This window comes from Aethalodelphis obliquidens, unplaced genomic scaffold (assembly GCF_003676395.1).
Source record: "Aethalodelphis obliquidens isolate GAN/ISIS:26980383/991018 unplaced genomic scaffold, ASM367639v1 scaffold43, whole genome shotgun sequence".
NCBI lineage: Eukaryota > Metazoa > Chordata > Mammalia > Artiodactyla > Delphinidae > Aethalodelphis > Aethalodelphis obliquidens.
Window position 1 is genome coordinate 16,341,606 of NW_020837987.1, and position 17,957 is coordinate 16,359,562.

General features: G+C 43.1%; 1 protein-coding gene and 1 pseudogene across 1 annotated transcript in view; one reads left to right on the top strand and one right to left on the bottom strand.

Moving 5' to 3' along the window:
• Window positions 1–372: 372 nt before the first annotated feature.
• LOC113606273 (60S ribosomal protein L22 pseudogene) lies at window positions 373–4,753 on the bottom strand (annotated as a pseudogene).
• LOC113606274 (uncharacterized) overlaps window positions 3,561–17,957 on the top strand; it is a 46,599-nt gene continuing 32,202 nt past the window's right edge. Inside the window, 4 exon segments of the mRNA XM_027080389.1 lie at window positions 3,561–8,066; window positions 10,223–10,349; window positions 14,536–15,722; window positions 16,149–16,593. Coding sequence (XP_026936190.1) covers window positions 8,052–8,066; window positions 10,223–10,349; window positions 14,536–15,722; window positions 16,149–16,593 — 1,774 coding nt within the window. The 5' untranslated portion in view covers window positions 3,561–8,051.

The following is a 17,957-nucleotide window of genomic DNA, read 5'->3' on the forward strand; positions in this document are numbered from 1 at the left end:
AATTATGTTGCTACACTAACAAGACTAATTATTTCTATCCTTCCATAACTCAACATCTGTACTTAATTTGTTAGTATCTGTTGACTCTTTTAAATGACTTAACTGCAAATATAATTGTGGTTATGATAATGTTCTATAACATCTATACAGGCATACCTCATTTTAGTGCCCTTTATTTTATTTTTTAAATTATTTTTTTATTTTTGGCTGCGTTGCGTCTTCTTTGCTGTGCATGGGCTTTCTCTAGTTGTGGAGAGCGTGGGCTACTGTTTGTCGCAGTGTACCAGCTTCTCATTGCGGTGGCTTCTCTTGTGGAGCATGGGCTCTAGGTGTGCAGCCTTCAGTAGTTGCAGCACGTGGGCTTAGTAGTTGCGTTACGCGGGCTCTAGAGCCCATGGGCTTCCTTAGCTGTAGCTCATGGGGTCTAGAGCGCAGGCTCAATAGTCGTGGCACATAAGCTTAGTTGTTCTCCAGCATGTAGAATCTTCCCGGACCGGGGCACGAACCCGTGTCCCCTGCATCAGCAGGCGGACTCAACCACTGCGCCACCAGGGAAGCCCTCTTCTTCATCTTGATTAATCTGGAAGTAATGCAATTTGTAACTTTCTTTGGTGATAGCACCTACCTAACGTACGTAACCAATCTCGGAGATTAGTCTTCTTCAGATATTTTTTGGTGAGATATTTCAGATACCTTTTGGAAAAAGACACCTCAGAAGTTGCGGTAACCTTGCTTTTGCTTTTGATTGTTACAACGCCTCCACTAAGATTCCCAGCTTTTCCATTCAGTTTGATTCTCTCCTGAAGAACCTGCTCAAAATTGGCAGCATCCATGATTCCATCTTGTACAGGATGGGTACAGTCAAGAGTAAACTTCCGGACCTGCTTCTTTTGGTTTTTTAATTGCCCCCCTTTGCCACAAGCTTTTTCAGGGGCTCCAAGGCGGCCGCGGAGGCTGGAAGGTCGGAATATCCGTTCTTTAGGGTTTCAGTATGAAATAACCATTCTACATAGCTAGAGTTCTTTTTTTAATGCACATTTTCATTTGTAATACAAAGAAAAATCCAGTTTTTATTTCCTTAAAGTGCTTATATTAATTGTAACTGCAGCAAATGTTCCAGGCTCCAATCACCGCCCCACAGCTACCACTTGGAGACCCAAATTTCCAGAGCTCTGAATTGCTTCAGCCTCACTAGCGGGACGTGCGAGAAATCTGTTGGCCAAAAAAAAAGCTTTTTATTTAATCTGTTTTTAACTTACGAGGAATCTTCTTAGTTTTTGCAAAACCGGCCCATACAATTGTACGCTTTTACCTTAAAAGTATTATGGACGGTTAACTAAACAGGTCAAGGTAGAGGAACCTCGGCCCCTGCGCCGCACTCCCGCGCTCACTTCGCAGACCTGCACTCTCCCCGCCCCGCCCCTCGCACGTAGCGCTCCGCCCAGGCCCCGCCCCGGAAGCCCCGCCTCTTCTCTCTGCGTGTCTGCGGTTTCCTACGGAAGCAGACCCGGTGAGCTCGAGGTAAACGTCGTGCGGCTGACCGTAAGTTTTCGCTTTGTAGTGTATATGTGCCGCGCGGTCCCCCTTACTCCATCCTCGGGGTCTCGCAGTCACTATGGAGGTAAAATCACAGCAGCCGGCCCTCCACGCCAAGTAAATCCAGACGTCGCGGTCACAGGACGGGTGTTTTTTCCTTTGGGTTTGAATTCGCTCTGAGGCTGGTCCCTGACCTTGGCTTTTTTACCTTGTCCACGTAGACACCGCCTTTCGCAACATTTCCCTGCTTCAAACCTGTTAATGTCTCGCCCTCGCAGTGTAAAGTCCTCTTCCGCGAGGTGGATTCGCGCCCCCAGCCTGGCCCTCTCGGCCCCTGGAGGGCAGCGCCGGCCGCCGCGCTCCCGGAGAGGCCGCGTCTTCTCCCCGGTCCTGGGGTTCTGGAGAGCCCGCCCCTCTCCGGAGACCCCCTCCCTCCCTCCCAGCCCCTCTGTCCTCGCGTCTCCTCAGGCCGGTGCTTCTGCTCCGCAGGCCTCTCCTTCCTAGTCAGCTCTTCCTTTCACCCCGCGTAGGGAGAGGTGACCTGGGCCAGCCCTGTGACACCCAGTGTATGTCTGTCCCCAGGTTCCACCCTGCTGGAAAATAGTCTCTTCCGGTAGGGTGGCATCTTATTCAGTCACCATCCCTCATCCTTGTAAATTCGTGGGCGAGGGGGATCAGGAGAAGCAGAGACCGAGCGACTGGGAGAGAAGCAGAAAAACTGAGAAGGAGGAAAGAATGAGAGAGAACCGATGGGATAGTAACATAGGGAGGGGCCTTGTATCACCGGTAGGAGGGAGGCACTTCACACAGGGAGTGGGCGGAGAGCGAAAGAGTTGCAACCGTGCCCTTCAGAGAACCGTGGTGCTGGGAGAGAAAGAGAGGAAAACTAGTGACTAGAAGAGCAGGAGAGAGAAAGCAGGAAGGAGGCATAGCCACCTGGGGTGCCAGAGAGTGCAGACTAAGGCATTGTAGCAGTTACAGAAAGGATGTAATCTGGAGATCGGAGAGGGAGCTGAGTTTGGGAAAAAGATGGAGACATACATGGATATTTAGGACAATCATAAAGGTTGGGGAGAAAGCAGCAAGAAGTCGCAGGACAAGGGTGAGGGAGAACTAGGAGGGGAGAAACAGCAGGCGTGTAGAGGGGAACAAAAAGACAGGTGAAATAGGAGACAGCTAAACAGAGTGAAGTGGAAACACATAGTGGTGCAGGTAGAGGTGAGAAACTGGGTCCAGATGGGTGGTGAGTTGTTTGGATACGGATGATTATGTTGTGATAATGTTGATTTGTAGCTTTAGAATCTAATGAATTAAAATTTATTTGCTTCAATTAGACAGATGAGGATGGGAAGTGCAAGAAGTGAAAGGTTTGTGTATTTTGTAAGTATTTGTAAGAGAAGATAACTTCCATTTGCAGTTCCTGTTCGGCCAAGGCACAGTGACTTGACTCAGACAGTTGTGGGTCACCCCCTTCCATTTTCCTGGCATGAGGTAGAGGAGAGGAGAGAGACTAGTGGCACAAGAAATGACTAGCTTTGTCACCACATGGTGCCTCTTTAAAGGAACATTAAAAGTTTTGGTTTCTGTAATGAATTTTCTTTCTTTCTTTCTGGTTTCTTTACATTTAATTCTTTGTGTAGCTTGGAATAAATCTTAGTGCATTCAATTTCTACTTTCCTGTGGGTAATTATTAACTTCTGGAATAAGTTTGGTTCCCTTAGGTAGTCTACTCATGTCATTCTTTTCTAAATAAGGTAAATCCTCAATTTTTGAAAGACTTCGACACCAGCATTTTTAGATTAAAAATAATTCACAAATTATTTCTTTTTATTGATTCAGGTTTCTATGAGGCCTGAGTGCTTTTCCTTTTCATCTTATGTATTGGAAAACTTCTTTGATAACTAGTAAATAATTTTAGACTATTTTGATGAGTATTTGGTAAAGAGGTCATTGGTCTTTTACATTAACAGTCAAAACCTAATTTAACCAGTTAGTCTAATATTTGTCTTTTTTCTCTTTTATTTGGTGTGTTAAAATAGCTGTGAGGTGACAGGAAGATGTTTCACTCAGGTCCCTCTTTAGTGTTCATCCTTCAAATGATGAAGGATGGGTTGGATTGACTTGGAACCTTCCTCCAACAGAGCCATCTATTCATGATGAAAAAGTTAGTTCACAGTTTATTTTTCAGCTGACCCCTTACAATGTTTTCTTCACCAGTAGCTGTATTTTTGCAAATCTGCATGTTTAAATATTTTCCTGAGATCTTCTGGAAAGAAGAATTGAATACTCAATTGAATTGATCAGACCTTGAAAGAGAAGCTTCCTTTGGTCAGGAACGTGACGGTTGGTCCTGGTGTTTTAAATTCGACAGGCGATGAGGACAAAGTCTGCCCACTGGCCCTTCAGGATCCCATTTCAGACTTTAGTTCTACCTGATTCTCTGGATTCAACCTGGGCTTCCTCAGACATGTCTCCCCTCTGGGCTTCCTCAGGGAGCCCACCTGTAATATGGAGATGAGAGGCTAGACTCAGAAACTGTGAGTCTGAGGAATATTGACTCCTGAAGTGTTTGGCCAAATTGTGTGTTTGTGTGTGGGAATTCTTTCTAGTGAGAGTGTCCTGTGTTATTTAGAATTTTTCACGGTTCCCAGTCATCCCAGAATGAAAAGCAAAAATGCTAGGGTTTTATTTGTCCTCGGGACAAAATCCAGTTTCCTTCCTGTAGCTACACAGACCTGTATCATCCTCAGGGCCCAGCCGGCGTCTCCAGCCTCATCCTGGGAGCTGACCCTGTTCTCATGGTTCACTCTGTCCTGGTCACATTACCTTTTCTCTCTCACACCAATACCTTTCATGTTTCAGATCTTAGTTGCTCCTCTTACCTTTTTCTTTTAAATCAGCATGATTCTGGCCATACACCCTCCTTCAGGTCTTAGTTCAGAGATGGCTCCCCATCCACCCCCTGACAATCTCTGCGACATTAACCAGATTTTATTGCCTCAATATCAGTCACCCTCAACAGAAACGCACTTCTCCATTGATTATTTTGAGTCTCTTGTCCTTAACCTCCACCGAAGGACACAGTATTCATCTTTTTCCCAGGGTCACTGCAACGCCTCACTCGTGGGATGTTTTCAGATGCTAGGAATTTCCATTGGGCTGAGTACTCCTCAGGGAATACGAAGGTAACAGGGTAGGTGATGAGGGTGGTTCCCATATTTGTTCTGGGTATTTCAGCGCTTATTGATCTTTACCTTGTGTGCCTACTTAATTACTCCAGAGCAAAAAGATGTAGGGAGGCCTAAGAAGCCCTGTACAACTGGTTTCCTCCTGCAGTGGTGTCAGGTGTCCTCACGTTTATTCTGCTGCGTTACTGCTCTGCTGTAGCTACAGGTGTTCCAGGTGTGCACATCCAGGGACCAGTCGCCACCTTGACAGGTGCTTTGCCTTCCAGCAGTTCACTTGCTCAGAGTCAGCGGTAGTGATTTCACTGTGCTAAGGGGGGGGCAGAAGGTCCAGAACCTAAGGGGATATGAAGGAGAGTGCCCTAAATAGGGACTGTATTTTCCAATTCGATGTGAGTAGGGAGAACAGGAGACAAGAAACTTAGGGATGCTCTCTCTTTGTAACTGTCTCACTGAACTCAAATGCCTGTGTAACTGGACTCCGTAACGTCCCTAGTTGCTAGCAAGTATTCTCCAGAGGGCCAGCTTTTTGACCTTCATACTGAACGCCCAGAGTCCTTTGGGCGGGAGCTTCTGTGTTCTTGTTGCAATATCTTTGCTGAGAGGTCTTTGTGCCCTTTATCACGTTTCCTCTTGTTCGCCTGGAGGAGAGATAGAGAAGTCACGTTTCCTCTTGTTCGCCTGGAGGAGAGATAGAGAAGTCGGGGAAGTGAAGCAGAGCCTGTATGGGTCTGCACGAGGGATATGGCCGCAGGTGTGGGCATCAAGTTGAGCCCAGTGAATGTGTGCACCTGTCCCTTGTGGAATCAAGGGATGTGGGGAAGTGTTGGCAAGGGATGTCTTAATTCTGTCTGGAGCATCAGGACACGGGTTTATGGGTGGTTGTGGGTTTGAGGTGCCGTAGGCGCCTAGCTCAGCTTCCCTGTAACATAGATGCTGAGACTGAGGCTTGCATGTATTGGTTACATTGGGTCACACCTTCATTCCTGAGGAGGAATGAAGACAGTGGATTTAGAAAGAGAGAACCATTTTCCCCCAGTATTGTTAGAGCTGTGGCCTGAGATATACCCATAGGGAGCTCTGGGTACAGGAGGGTGGCTGCCGTGGTACCGCAGGAATGGATCTACAGGGTGCCCTGTAGAATCCACTCTAAGCAGTGACTTGTGTTGGCTTTTTTGGGAGGGCAAGAATCGTCGTGTAAACCTCCAAGTAATACAGGGAAAGTCTCAGAGATCATTTTTCGCATTACCTTTGCTATTTTTGAGCATTTTGGGTTGTGAGTGAAGAATATTTCAGATGCACTATGAAAGATACAAAAGAGAGCACTTCATTGGGCATGTTGGGGTCTCACTGAGGCATGTGTATCATTGGAGACATCTTTTTAATTGGTAGGTTTTGGAGACGACAGTGTTTGTGCTGGAATCATTGTAAATGAAAGTATGGGGTTTTGGGTCCACTGATCCTTGGGTGTCTCCATCTGTGTTTTTTCCTGATGCATGAGTTTTGAAGAGCTTGGTTTGTTATTTGGTATTTTATATGAGGATCACTAAGAGAGGGTCTGGAGACTGTGTTGGACCCCATAAGAGTTTGTTAGTTTATTTGTGTCCATATGGGAAATTATGAGTTCTATGTCAGATGGCAGAATATTTTGAGCAGGGAGCTTCTGCTAGGTATGTGTCTAGCACGGACCATAAAGTCCTGTCATGTTTGGAAAGATTGTTTCAAGAATCAAAGGGCCCCAACGCCACAGCGATCTAAAGTCTAGAGGCTCATCCTTGGGAAGAAATAACTGTTAACTTTCTTGCTGCCAGGCTCATGCTTGTTTCTGTACTATCCTCTCTTTATCTGTCTCAACACACAGACACACACATATACACACACAGGCCCAATACAGAGAACAGAGCACACTTAATGCCCTGTTGATGGGAATGTAAATGATATGGCTATTATGGAAAACAGTATGGTGGTTTCTCAGTAAATTTAATGTAGAACAGACACAATCTGTCAAACCCATCTCTGGCTCGATATCCAAAGGAAATGAAATCAGTATATTGAGTGAAATGTCTGCCGCCAATGAGCATTAATGCATTATTCGCAACAGCCAAGTTGTAGAAAGAACCATAATGTTGACGAATGAATAATGAAGAGATTTTATATATAAATATATATCTATGTATGTATGTATATACACACACACAAAATTCAGCCATAAAAATGAAGGAGCCTATCATTTGTGACAAAATGAATGAACCTAGAATGAATATGCTCACTGAAATAAGCCTGACAGAAAAAGGTAAATTCTGTGTGGAAACTAGAAATGTAAAACTCATAGAGCTCTAGAGTAGAAAGGTTGTTACCAGGGGCTGGGTGGTGGAGAAAATGGGGCGATGTTGCCCAAGGGTTAGAAACTGTCATTTGTAGAATGAGTAGGTTCTGGGGATCTGTGTGTACCATGCTGACTATAGTTGATCATAGTGTGTTACTATATACTGGAGAATTGTTGAGGGAGTAAAATTTTAGTGTTCTCACTACACAGGCACAAAATGGTAACTGTGAGTTAATGGAAGTGTAAATTACTTGATGCTGATAATTATTGTACATCGTGTACATCTGCCAAATAACCACGTTGTACAGCCTATATGTACACCATTTTTATTCATCAGTTATACCTCAGTAGTGCTTGAAAAGAAAAAGAAAGCGTGAGGTGTGCTGGGCTCACCTCCTCTAGGTGGTGCTCAGCCCAGGCTTCACATTGATTTGAGTAAGGCATCTTCATATGTTTTATACCCCCTGACCAGAGATGCCTTTTAAAGGAGCTGGGATGGGGCCCAACATGAATAATACTTAAGGTTCCCCAGGATGTTCCAATCTGGATCCGTCACTGAACATCAGGACTCTGAGTCCCCCTGTTCCTGAGGGCTGAGATCTGGGCTGAGGGTGAGGGCTCTGCTCTGTGTGGGGATGGATCAGGGCTGGTCTGTGACCTGCAGGGGATCGTCGGGTCCAGCTGAGGTGCTCGCTGCTGCTGGGTACGTGAGGGCCTCACCTGGAGGGGAGCCTGATCTGAAGGAAAGGGTGGGAAAACTCACTGGTTGGTCTCTGTGTGGGAATTACTGTCCTGAGCCCCTCCTGGGACAGTGGGCAGCAGAGGACCGTCTGTTCCCCATGCTGAGGGCTTCCCTGTGTGTGTGGTGGTGACTCAGGAAGGGGGTGTGTTGATTCTAAGCATTAAACAGCCTGTTTCCAACTTTGAAGATCGACCTCTAAAGCCTCACATGGTCTGAGGAAGAAGCCCTGAAGAGGAGGAAGAGGAGAGAGAAGGAGTAAGAAATGGCTCTTTCTCAGGTGAAGTCATGTTCTCAGTTGATTCTTCAGTGTATCCATCCTGAAATTCCCTTCTTTGGACACGCTAATCCTCTCTGACTCTGAGGTGTTGTTCCTGACACCTATGCCTTCATCCTTACCTAGTGCCTTCCCTCAGTACGTGTTTATAATTGTTATATCTTCTTGGAGAATTGACCCTTTTATGATTACGTAATGTCCTTCGTCTCTTCTGTCAGTTTTTCTGTTTACTTTTGCTGTCTGTGGGATAGAATGTCTTTTTCCTTCCTTTTGCTGTTTGCCTTTCCTGTCCTTAGATTTGTCTTTCACTCTAGCTCTCTGTTTTCCTCCTCTTACTTCCTCTAGTGGTCCCTGCTCAGGCACACTGTACAGTGGTGAAAGGCAGGAGACCTGGCCAGCCCCCTTCACTCCACTGTAACGTCAGAGGGAATGCATCGACCCTTTCCTTCTGATCATGACATTGGTGAAATGTTCTTTCTTAATAACAATATATTTTTTCCATATTCTTTTTTGTTATGTTTTATAATTCTCCAAGAAACTTTTTACTTTACCATTGTGACAATTTTATTCTTAATCTGTTAAAATAATGTATAGTAGTAATAACTTTTCTAATTTAAAAAATTTTTTTTCTAATTTTGAATCAATGTTTTATTAGTGGAAAAACAGAGAAACCCTTTTTGGCTTTTGTTAATGCCTATCTGTATAAATTCAAAAGGACAGATTTATATTTTTGAATATAGTTATTGAAATTGGAGTTAAAGTATTCTTAAAGTTTTTTTTTAATGTCTGTATTATTTTCTTTTTTAGTAGCCTACTATAGAATCATGTTGAGAAACTCAGTTTAATACAGTTTGTACATTTTCATTTCTATAAGAAATATCCTGAAATACACGTGAATAAATATGATAATGAAAAAATAGTCTGAAAATCTGTCAGGAGACCACTCTCGTTTCAGTTAATTTATCGTTGACATGTGTGCATATGTGCATGGATGTGCAAGTCCATGGTTTAGATAAAAGACATCATGATTTTAAATCTATAGATATCTTTTTGCAATTCATATTATATCTTTAATATATTCCCTGGCCTTGAATTTTTTCTACATTATTAGTTAGTAATAAGATTACTAACATTTTGTGTGTATGTGTACGTGTACACGTATATAATGAACTTTTAGGCTGTTCCATGTTGTTTACCTTGAACTTCTTTAAAGTTTTCTCAGGTAATCGTCTGTCAATGAAATTTTAATGTTCTATGTGTTACTTAACTCTTTGATTTTTAAGCTTCAGTTCCAGAGCCCAACCATGGTGTAGCCCAACCAAGTTCATGTGCTTAGTGTATGATTCCTTAGATTGCTGAACTCAGTCGAGTTTTTCAGTGTCTCTGACACAGTTTTCTCCTCTGTAAGTTGGGAAAAGATCTTTCTTTAATGAGCGTTGATGTTGCTAACAACATTTAGAGTAAAACATTTAGAGTAATGCATAGCATATAGGAAGTGTTCATATAATGTTCCTCTTTTTTTTTTTTTTCTTTTGCTGTACGCAGGCCTCTCACTGCTGTGGCCTCTCCCGCCGCGGAGCACAGGCTCCGGACACGCAGGCTCAGCGGCCATGGCTCACGGGCCCAGCCGCTCCGCGGCATATGGGATCTTCCCAGACTGGGGCACGAACCCGCGTCCCCTGCATCGGCAGGTGGACTCCCAACCACTGCGCCACCAGGGAAGCCCATAATGTTCCTCTTTGCTGCTGTTATCATCATCATAATTGGAGGTCTTGAGCTTTCTTTATAGAGCCACTGTGGACTCTGTCGTCTCTGAAGACACCACTCATGTTCCTCCACCTCCAGAAGGATGATTATCCCTCAGTGTATAGAACGTAATATCTAACACTTCCACATGGACAACACGGTGTTGAATTTTTATTTGCATATATTTTATGTATTGCCCACAAGAATGAGAAGGGTAAATCGATTTGAAGGATATTGTAATCTCTATGACAAAGCATAAGAAATCAAAATACACACCCAGTTAGCTTCAAATACCTTTCCATGGATCTGTCAGAATACGTACTTCAACCTAATTGATCTTTTACCTCTACTCATTTTGTATGGAAATAAGAACTCTCCTCACGTCCTCTTGGTGAAATGTTTTTTTATTTAAGGGACAGTTGACATTGAATGATGTGGCCATCGAATTCTCTCCAGAAGAGTGGGAATGCCTGGACCCTGCTCAGAGGGCCTTGTACAGGGATGTGATGTTGGAGACCTACAGGAACCTGATCTCTGTGGGTGAGGATAACTTACCTCCAAAAGTCAGGAGGGTATCTTTGCATGTTCCCTGGTTTGCCTTTTGGAATCCCCTGCCTTGCTTAACTGAGCTCAAAGCCACGTTGACTGAGGCATGAAAAGCTTCTTGACTTAGCATCAGGAGTTTAAACATGCCCTTTCTTCAGATGATCTGGCCACTTTGTGGTACACCAGGAGTTTTTTAAGTGATTAAGTGTGTCTAATGCCCAAGCGGAAACTTTTAAAATATTTCATTCCCTGTGCTCTACCTCTGTGCTTTTGATTCAGTACCTACTGGAAAAGAGTTAGATGTCTGCATATTTCATCGTTCCCTCTGCATTGAGAAGGAGGCAAGCGGTGGATGAGTTTGTGAAATATGTTTCCAGACCCACCGCAGCATTAGTAGTGTTTGGGAAACTCTACCAAATGGGAGAGTTGTTTGCGAAAACAGAAATCTATTCGTTGTCAAGTCTGAGAGGAAATTTTTCTTCTTCCTTAGTTATCACTCGGTCCCTCAACATGTAAAATGTATTCTTTCCCCCTCCAGTGGTGCGGGAGTTCCACCAAAGACAAAGGCAGTCTTTATCATGATCTGCTGCCCTCGGCTATGTGGCCCCGTGAACTTGTTGCTGCTTGATTTTGAGGAGCGTGAACAGCGTTTTTTGTTTCGTTTTGTTTTTTTGCGGTACGCGGGCCTCTCACTGTTGTGGCCTCTCCCATTGCGTAGCACAGGCTCCGGACGCGCAGGCTCAGCGGCCATGGCTCACGGGCCCAGCCGCTCTGCAGCATGTGGGATTCTCCCGGACCGGGGCATGAACCCGTGTCCCCTGCGCCACCAGAGAAGCCCCAACAGGGTTGTTTTAAAGGGGTCTGTTGCTCCCTCAGCTCTCCTTTTGGACTTGATTCCCTTGGATGCTCAGTTCTCAGTCTCTATAGATCAGAGCTGATGCCTCCAGACTCCAGCCCCTGAGCCTTTCTGGGTTCCACCCCCATCTTGTGTTCTTTGAAGACCTAATCAGAAGATGGGAAAACACTGGCTGCTCTTTCATTCCATCTGGCACCTCAGAACCTGCAAGGAGCTGTCTCAAGCCCTGTCTGCTTGTTTTGCTACCTCAGCCATTTACTCCTTTGACTAATATCTCCACATTCTGCTACCGGAGTTTGGTAACAGCTGTTCTACTTTAAGTTGCTCTTAGTATGCCTCTTTTTTTAATTTTACTTTATTTTTATTTATGTATTTATTTTTTTGTTGGCTGCACTGGGTCTTCATTGTGGCGCTCAGGCTTCTCTAGTTGTGACGGGCGGGCTCCAGAGCTCGCGGGCTCAGTTGAGGCAGCACTTGGGCTTATTTGCCTTTTGGCATGTGAGATCTTAGTTCCCCGACCAGGGAGCGAACCTGCGTCCCTTGCAATGGAAGGCGAATTCTTAACCACTGGACCACCAGGGAAGTCCCAGCATGCCTCTTTTTTAAAAAATATATTTTGCACATAAATGGGATCATTCAGTTTTATTCTTTCTCTGAATAATTTTACTGAGTATATATCCTCATTGTCCATCTGTGCTGTTAAAAATAGTAGGATTTTTTTCTTCTTTATGTATAAATGAAATTGCATTCTGTGTATCTCCCAGATTTGTCCCCCATCCGTTGGACAGTTAGGTTGTTTCAATGCCTGGGCAATTGTGATTACTGCTGTTATGAATGTGGGAGTGCAGGTATCTTTTTTTTTTTTAAATAAATTTATTTATTTAATTTATTTATTTTTGGCTGCATTGGGTCTTTGTTGCTGCACGTGGGCTTTCTCTAGTTGTGGCGAGCGGGGGCTACTCTTCCTTGTGGTGTGCGGGCTTCTCATTGCGGTGGCTTCTCTTGTTGCGGAGCACGGTTTCTAGGTGCGCAGGCTTCAGTAGTTGTGGCTGGTGGGCTGTAGAGTGCAGGCTCGGTAGTTGCGGCGCATGGGCTTAGTTGCTCCACGGCATATGGGATCTTCCCAGACCAGGGCTTGAACCCGTTTTTCGGGCATTGGCAGGCGGATTCTTAACCACTGCGGCACCAGGGAAGCCCAAAGTGTAGGTATCTTTTAAGACAGTGATTTCATTTTGTTTGATATATTCCCAATAATGTAATTGCTGCATTATATTATAGTTTTGTTCTTTTTACAGTATTCTGGGGAGCTTTTATACTTTTCAGTTTCTTTGTATCTGTATGTTTTTATATGGAAGAAACTCTCTTTTTGATGGCCTTATTGTAGTTTTTCCTTTAGGTTTCGGCTAAAACATTCTTTCACATCTCCTGGGATATTATGTATGTACTTTGTGATTATATGCATAGAAATGGGGCCTATGGAATATTCAATTTGATACCTTATGTAGCAAATAATGTAATAAATGTAAACCTGCTATATTGCTTCAGTGTCCCATTCTCTCTCTTTTTACATCCCTTTTGTTTTGGCCCCATACCCAGAGTATGATTTCCACAGTTATAAATGGAATCGTACTGGGAAATCCCTGGTGGTCCAGTGGTTAGGTCTCAGCTCTTTTCACTGCTGTGGGCTCAGGTTTGATCCCTTTTTGGGAAACTAAGAATCCAGCAAGCTGCATGGCATGGCCAAAAAACAAGGAATAGTATTGTGTTACTTGCTGGGCCAATTCTTTTCTCTTTTTTTTCCTTAATTAATTTTTAAAATTTAGTTTAATTTTTTTCTTTTTGTAAATTTATTTATTTAGTTAGTTTTGGCTGCATTGGGTCTTCATTGCAGCGTGCGGGCTTTCTCTCATTGCAGTGGCTTCTCTTGTTGAGGAGCATGGGCTCTAGGCATGTGGGCTTCAGTAGTTGTGTCATGTGGGCTCAGTAGCTGGGGCTCACGGGCTCTAGAGCACAGTCTCAGTAGTTGTGGCACACGGGCTTAGTTGGTTCGCAGCATGCAGGATCTTCCTGGACCAGGGCTCGAACCCGTGTCCCCTCAATTGGCAGGTGGATTCTTAACCACTGCACCACCAGGGAAGTCCTCTTCTTTTCTTCTTCTTTTTTTTTTTTTGCGGTACGCGGGCCTCTCACTGTTGTGGCCTCTCCCGTTGCGGAGCACAGGCTCCGGACGCGCAGGCTCAGCGGCCATGGCTCACGGGCCCAGCTGCTCCACTGCATGTGGGATCTTCCCGGACTGGGGCACAAACCCGCGTCCCCTGCATCGGCAGGCGGACTCCCAACCCCTGCGCCACCAGGGAAGCCCCTCTTCTTTTCTTTTAACCACATTATTTTTAGTTGCCTCATACAGTTTTATTCACACATATATGCAATCACAAGCTATGATACCCCAGGTTTATTATTCCCTCTCCTCCACTCAGTCCTGTTATCAGTCCTGGTCTTTCTTTACATGGTCTCTCTCTGTCTCTCTTTTTGTATTGTATTGTATTATTTATTTATCTATCTATCTATCTATCTATTTATTGCCACACCCCGTAGCATGTGGGATCTTAGTTCCCTGACCTGAGATGGAACCTGCACCCCCTGCTTTGGAAGCACATAGTCTTAACCACTGGACCGCCAGGGAAGTCCATTTACATTGTCTCTTGATGTGGATAGAATCACTGTCGTTGGTCATGTATTTAAGTTGTTCTCTTGATCTCCCCAGTTTCTGCAGCACTTCATCATCCATCCCTCCACCTTCCTCATTGCTCACACTGTAAAAATGGTTCCCTTTTATCCATTGAAAAACTTTTTCAGTAGATGACCTAAATCAATATGTGCAGCTGTGATGACTCAGAAACCATTTCCAGCAGGGATGCTTGAATAATAGTATTAGTTACATAGCTCACTTCTTGCATCTCCCTTAAGATTTCCTTTTTAAACTTATGGTATTTGTGTGTTTACTGTTAGTTGGTATGTGCTTTGTGGTCACCGTGGAAAATACCCTTTTTTGAGAGCTAATGTAAGTTTTTCCATTTGAATGTTTTTGTCACAGTGGTTGAAACGATGCTACGCTGAACTTAATTTGAATTAGGTGTAATCACTCTTTCTGTAGTGAAGAATCCTATTCTTTACTGTTCTTCAAAAATTTAACACCATGGTTGAAAAATTTCGTAACTCTGTTTGATAAAAGTGTTACTTTTGTTTAATATCACATATTCAATGTGAAACATTTATTCATGCAGTGTAATGAATAGGAAATGTATGGTTCTTTATATCTTGTAGATATTTCTCATATACACGTGGTAAGGAAATTACAGCTAAAATCAAACATTGATAGAGGAGGAGTATTCCAAACAGTGATTTTGGGAAGACATGAAATCCAGGAACCTTTTTACCTCTCGGAAATACAGGAGAATATGTTTGACTTTGGATTTCAGTGGAGACATGATGAAAGGAATTACAGAAATATCCCTACATCCCATAACCAAAATGTCACTGATAGAAGAAGTCAACATGGTGGAAGGGATGTGGGAAACAACCATATTGGAAAGAGACTTGTGTTAAGCCTTCAGGATGAACTGCATATGTTTAAAAGTAAACAGAAAATTGATGATTTTAGTAAAGCTAAGAAGAGTATCAGCAGTATTTCCTCATTTTCGCCAGTTGAAGGAATTTCTCCTCCTGTCCAAACCAACATTTCTAATATATATTTTATGCATCCTTCAATACTGACACAAGACCAGAGCCCACACAGGGAAATACCTTACAATGAGTATGGCAAAACGTTTCATCAGGGCTCAAATCTCAGGAGTCATCAGAGAATCCATATAGGAGAGAAATTACATAAATGTGATGTATGTGACAAGGTCTTTAGCCGAAATTCAGATCTTGTAATTCATCAAAGAATTCATACTGGAGAGAAACCTTACAAATGTAATGAGTGTGGCAAGGTCTTTAGTACAAAAGGAAAGCTTTCAGTTCATCAGAGAATTCATACTGGAGAGAAACCTTACAAATGTAATGAGTGTGGTAAAACCTTTAATCAGAGCTCAATCCTCACTCGACATCGGATAATCCATACAGGAGAGAAATTACATAAATGTGATGTATGTGACAAGGTCTTTAGTCAAAATTCAGACCTTGTAATTCATCAAAGAGTTCATACTGGAGAGAAACCTTATGAATGTAACGAGTGTGGCAAGGTCTTTAGTCAGAAAAGAAAGCTTTCAGTTCATCAGAGAATTCATACTGGAGAGAAACCTTACAAGTGTAATGACTGTGGTAAAACCTTTAATCAGAGCTCAACCCTCACTCGACATCGGATAATCCATACAGCAGAGAAATTACATAAATGTGATGTGTGCGCCAAGGTCTTTAGTCAAAATCCAGACCTTGTAACTCATCAGAGAATTCATACTGTGGAGAACGTAGTGTCTGTGGGAAAATCTTTCTTTCTTCCGCAGGCATCAGTAGGCATGACATAATCCATCGAGTAGCAAAACCATATAAATATGACGTATGTGACAGTCTTTCATCAAAATGCAGTCCTTGGACTTCATCAGGAAATTCATACTGGAGAGAAACCTTAAAAATGTAATGAGTGTGTCCCAGTCTTTAGTCAAAACACAAACCTTGCAAGTCATCCAACAGTTCATAATAGTAATCTTACAAATGTAATGAGTGTGGCTAAAACCCCTCATCAGGGCTCATACCTCAGTAGGCATCAGATAATCCGTACAGGAGAGAAATTACATAATTGTGATGTATGCGGCAAGGTCTTTGGTTAAAATTCATACCTTGCAATTCATCGGAGAATTCATACTGAAGAGAAACCTTACACACGTAATGTGTGTGGCAAAACTTTTCATCATGGCTTAACTCTCTGGCATCATCAGATAATCCGTACAGGATCCAAACCATATAAATGTGATGTGTGTGGCAGAGTCTTTAATGGAAATGCAGTCCTTGCACTTCAGAGAATTCTTACTGGAGAGAAACCTTACAGATGTCATGAGTGTGGCAGGGTCTTTTGTGAGAAGACAACCCTTACAAGGCATCAAGAAATTCATATTGCAGAGAAACCTTACAAATGTAATGCGTGTGCCAAGGTCTTTAGTCAAAAACCCCAACTTCAAATTCATTGGAAAATACATAACAGAGCAAATTACAAGAGTAATGATTGTGGCAAAGTGTTTAGTCAAAATGCAAACCTTGTACGTCATCAGAGAATTCATAATGGTGAGAAGGCTTACCAATGCAATGAGTGTGGCAAGGTCTTTCGTCAGAGTTCAGCCCTTCCAAGTCTTCGGAGAATTCATAATGGTCAGCAGTCTTACACATGTAATGAGCATGTCAAATTCTTTAGTGTGCTTTCAAGCCTGACTTAATGCCATCAGGCAATCCATATTGGTGAGAGACTTTAATAATGTAGTGATGTGACGAGGCTTTTAGCAGGTGTCCCCATCTTAGGCTTTATTAGAAATTTCATTCCTGATTGAAACCAATAATTGTAATTATTGTGGCCTGGCCTTTTGACAAGGAATGTATTCACCAAAGAATTCATTCTGGAGATTACCTCATGAATGTGTGAATGTGGAAAACCTTCACTTGGGGCTCACATCCTACTAATCATCAGACAGTACGTACTGAACAGAACATTACAGCATTACCCTACCTTGGGAATGCTAGTTTTTAAAACACTCCTTAATACCTGCTCCCCATTCTTGAGTATGCAGTATATGAATGTATTTTTTCTTGTTCTTTTATGTGTCTAAATAAACGTCATGGTATGCACCTTGATTTAGATGGAGAGAAACTAGGAAAATAGTAAGCATATGCAAAATAGAAAAATTAAAAGATCATGTAATATCACATTTTTCCTTTATTGTGCTCAGTGAAATAATTTTTAGGGCTCTACGTTCATGAGTCTTCTCTTCAAAATGAACCACATACAATGGGGACATTTTTGTTTGGTGGATAAACTAGAAATTTCATGTATTCACCCTTAAGACATGTTTTTGTTGATGCTGGTTTGCACTTGTGACCATTCAGTGGAATAGGGTGGAACCCCACACAGAATTTGGTTTTGTTATTGAGACTGATATTTATATGGAAGTGTTATGAGAATGTTTGTTATATAATTCAGCTTTCTATGGGAAGGGTGGAGACTTCCAAGGTGTTCAAAAAATGGTTGAAGAGAACAGGGAATGGTCAATGGCTTCGTGTGTTAAGGAGATCACTTGATGAGATTTGAACTTTCAGTTTGTATCAAAGGAGGGAGTCCTCAGGTTTTTTGTTTTTTTTTTTTAATTAGTTTGCCCACATAGGCAGAATAGGAAGAGGTTGTCCTGCTGCCTAAAGCTGTCAGTAGTCCAACGTCATAAAATGGATTCAGACTGTTTAACAAAACAGCGAATGTTTACTCTTTTTTTTTTTTTTGCGGTACGCGGGCCTCTCACTGTTGTGGCCTCTTCCGTTGCGGAGCACAGGCTCCGGATGCGCAGGCTCAGCGGCCATGGCCCATGGGCCCAGCCGCTCCAGGGCATGTGGGATCTTCCCGGACCGGGGCACGAACCTGTGTCCCCTGCATCGGCAGGCGGACTCTCAACAACTGCGCCACCAGGGAAGCCCCGAATGTTTACTCTTGAAACTCCTGATTTCTTGATTAGGAAACAATACAGTTTTCTTCATGCTAATAATTTATT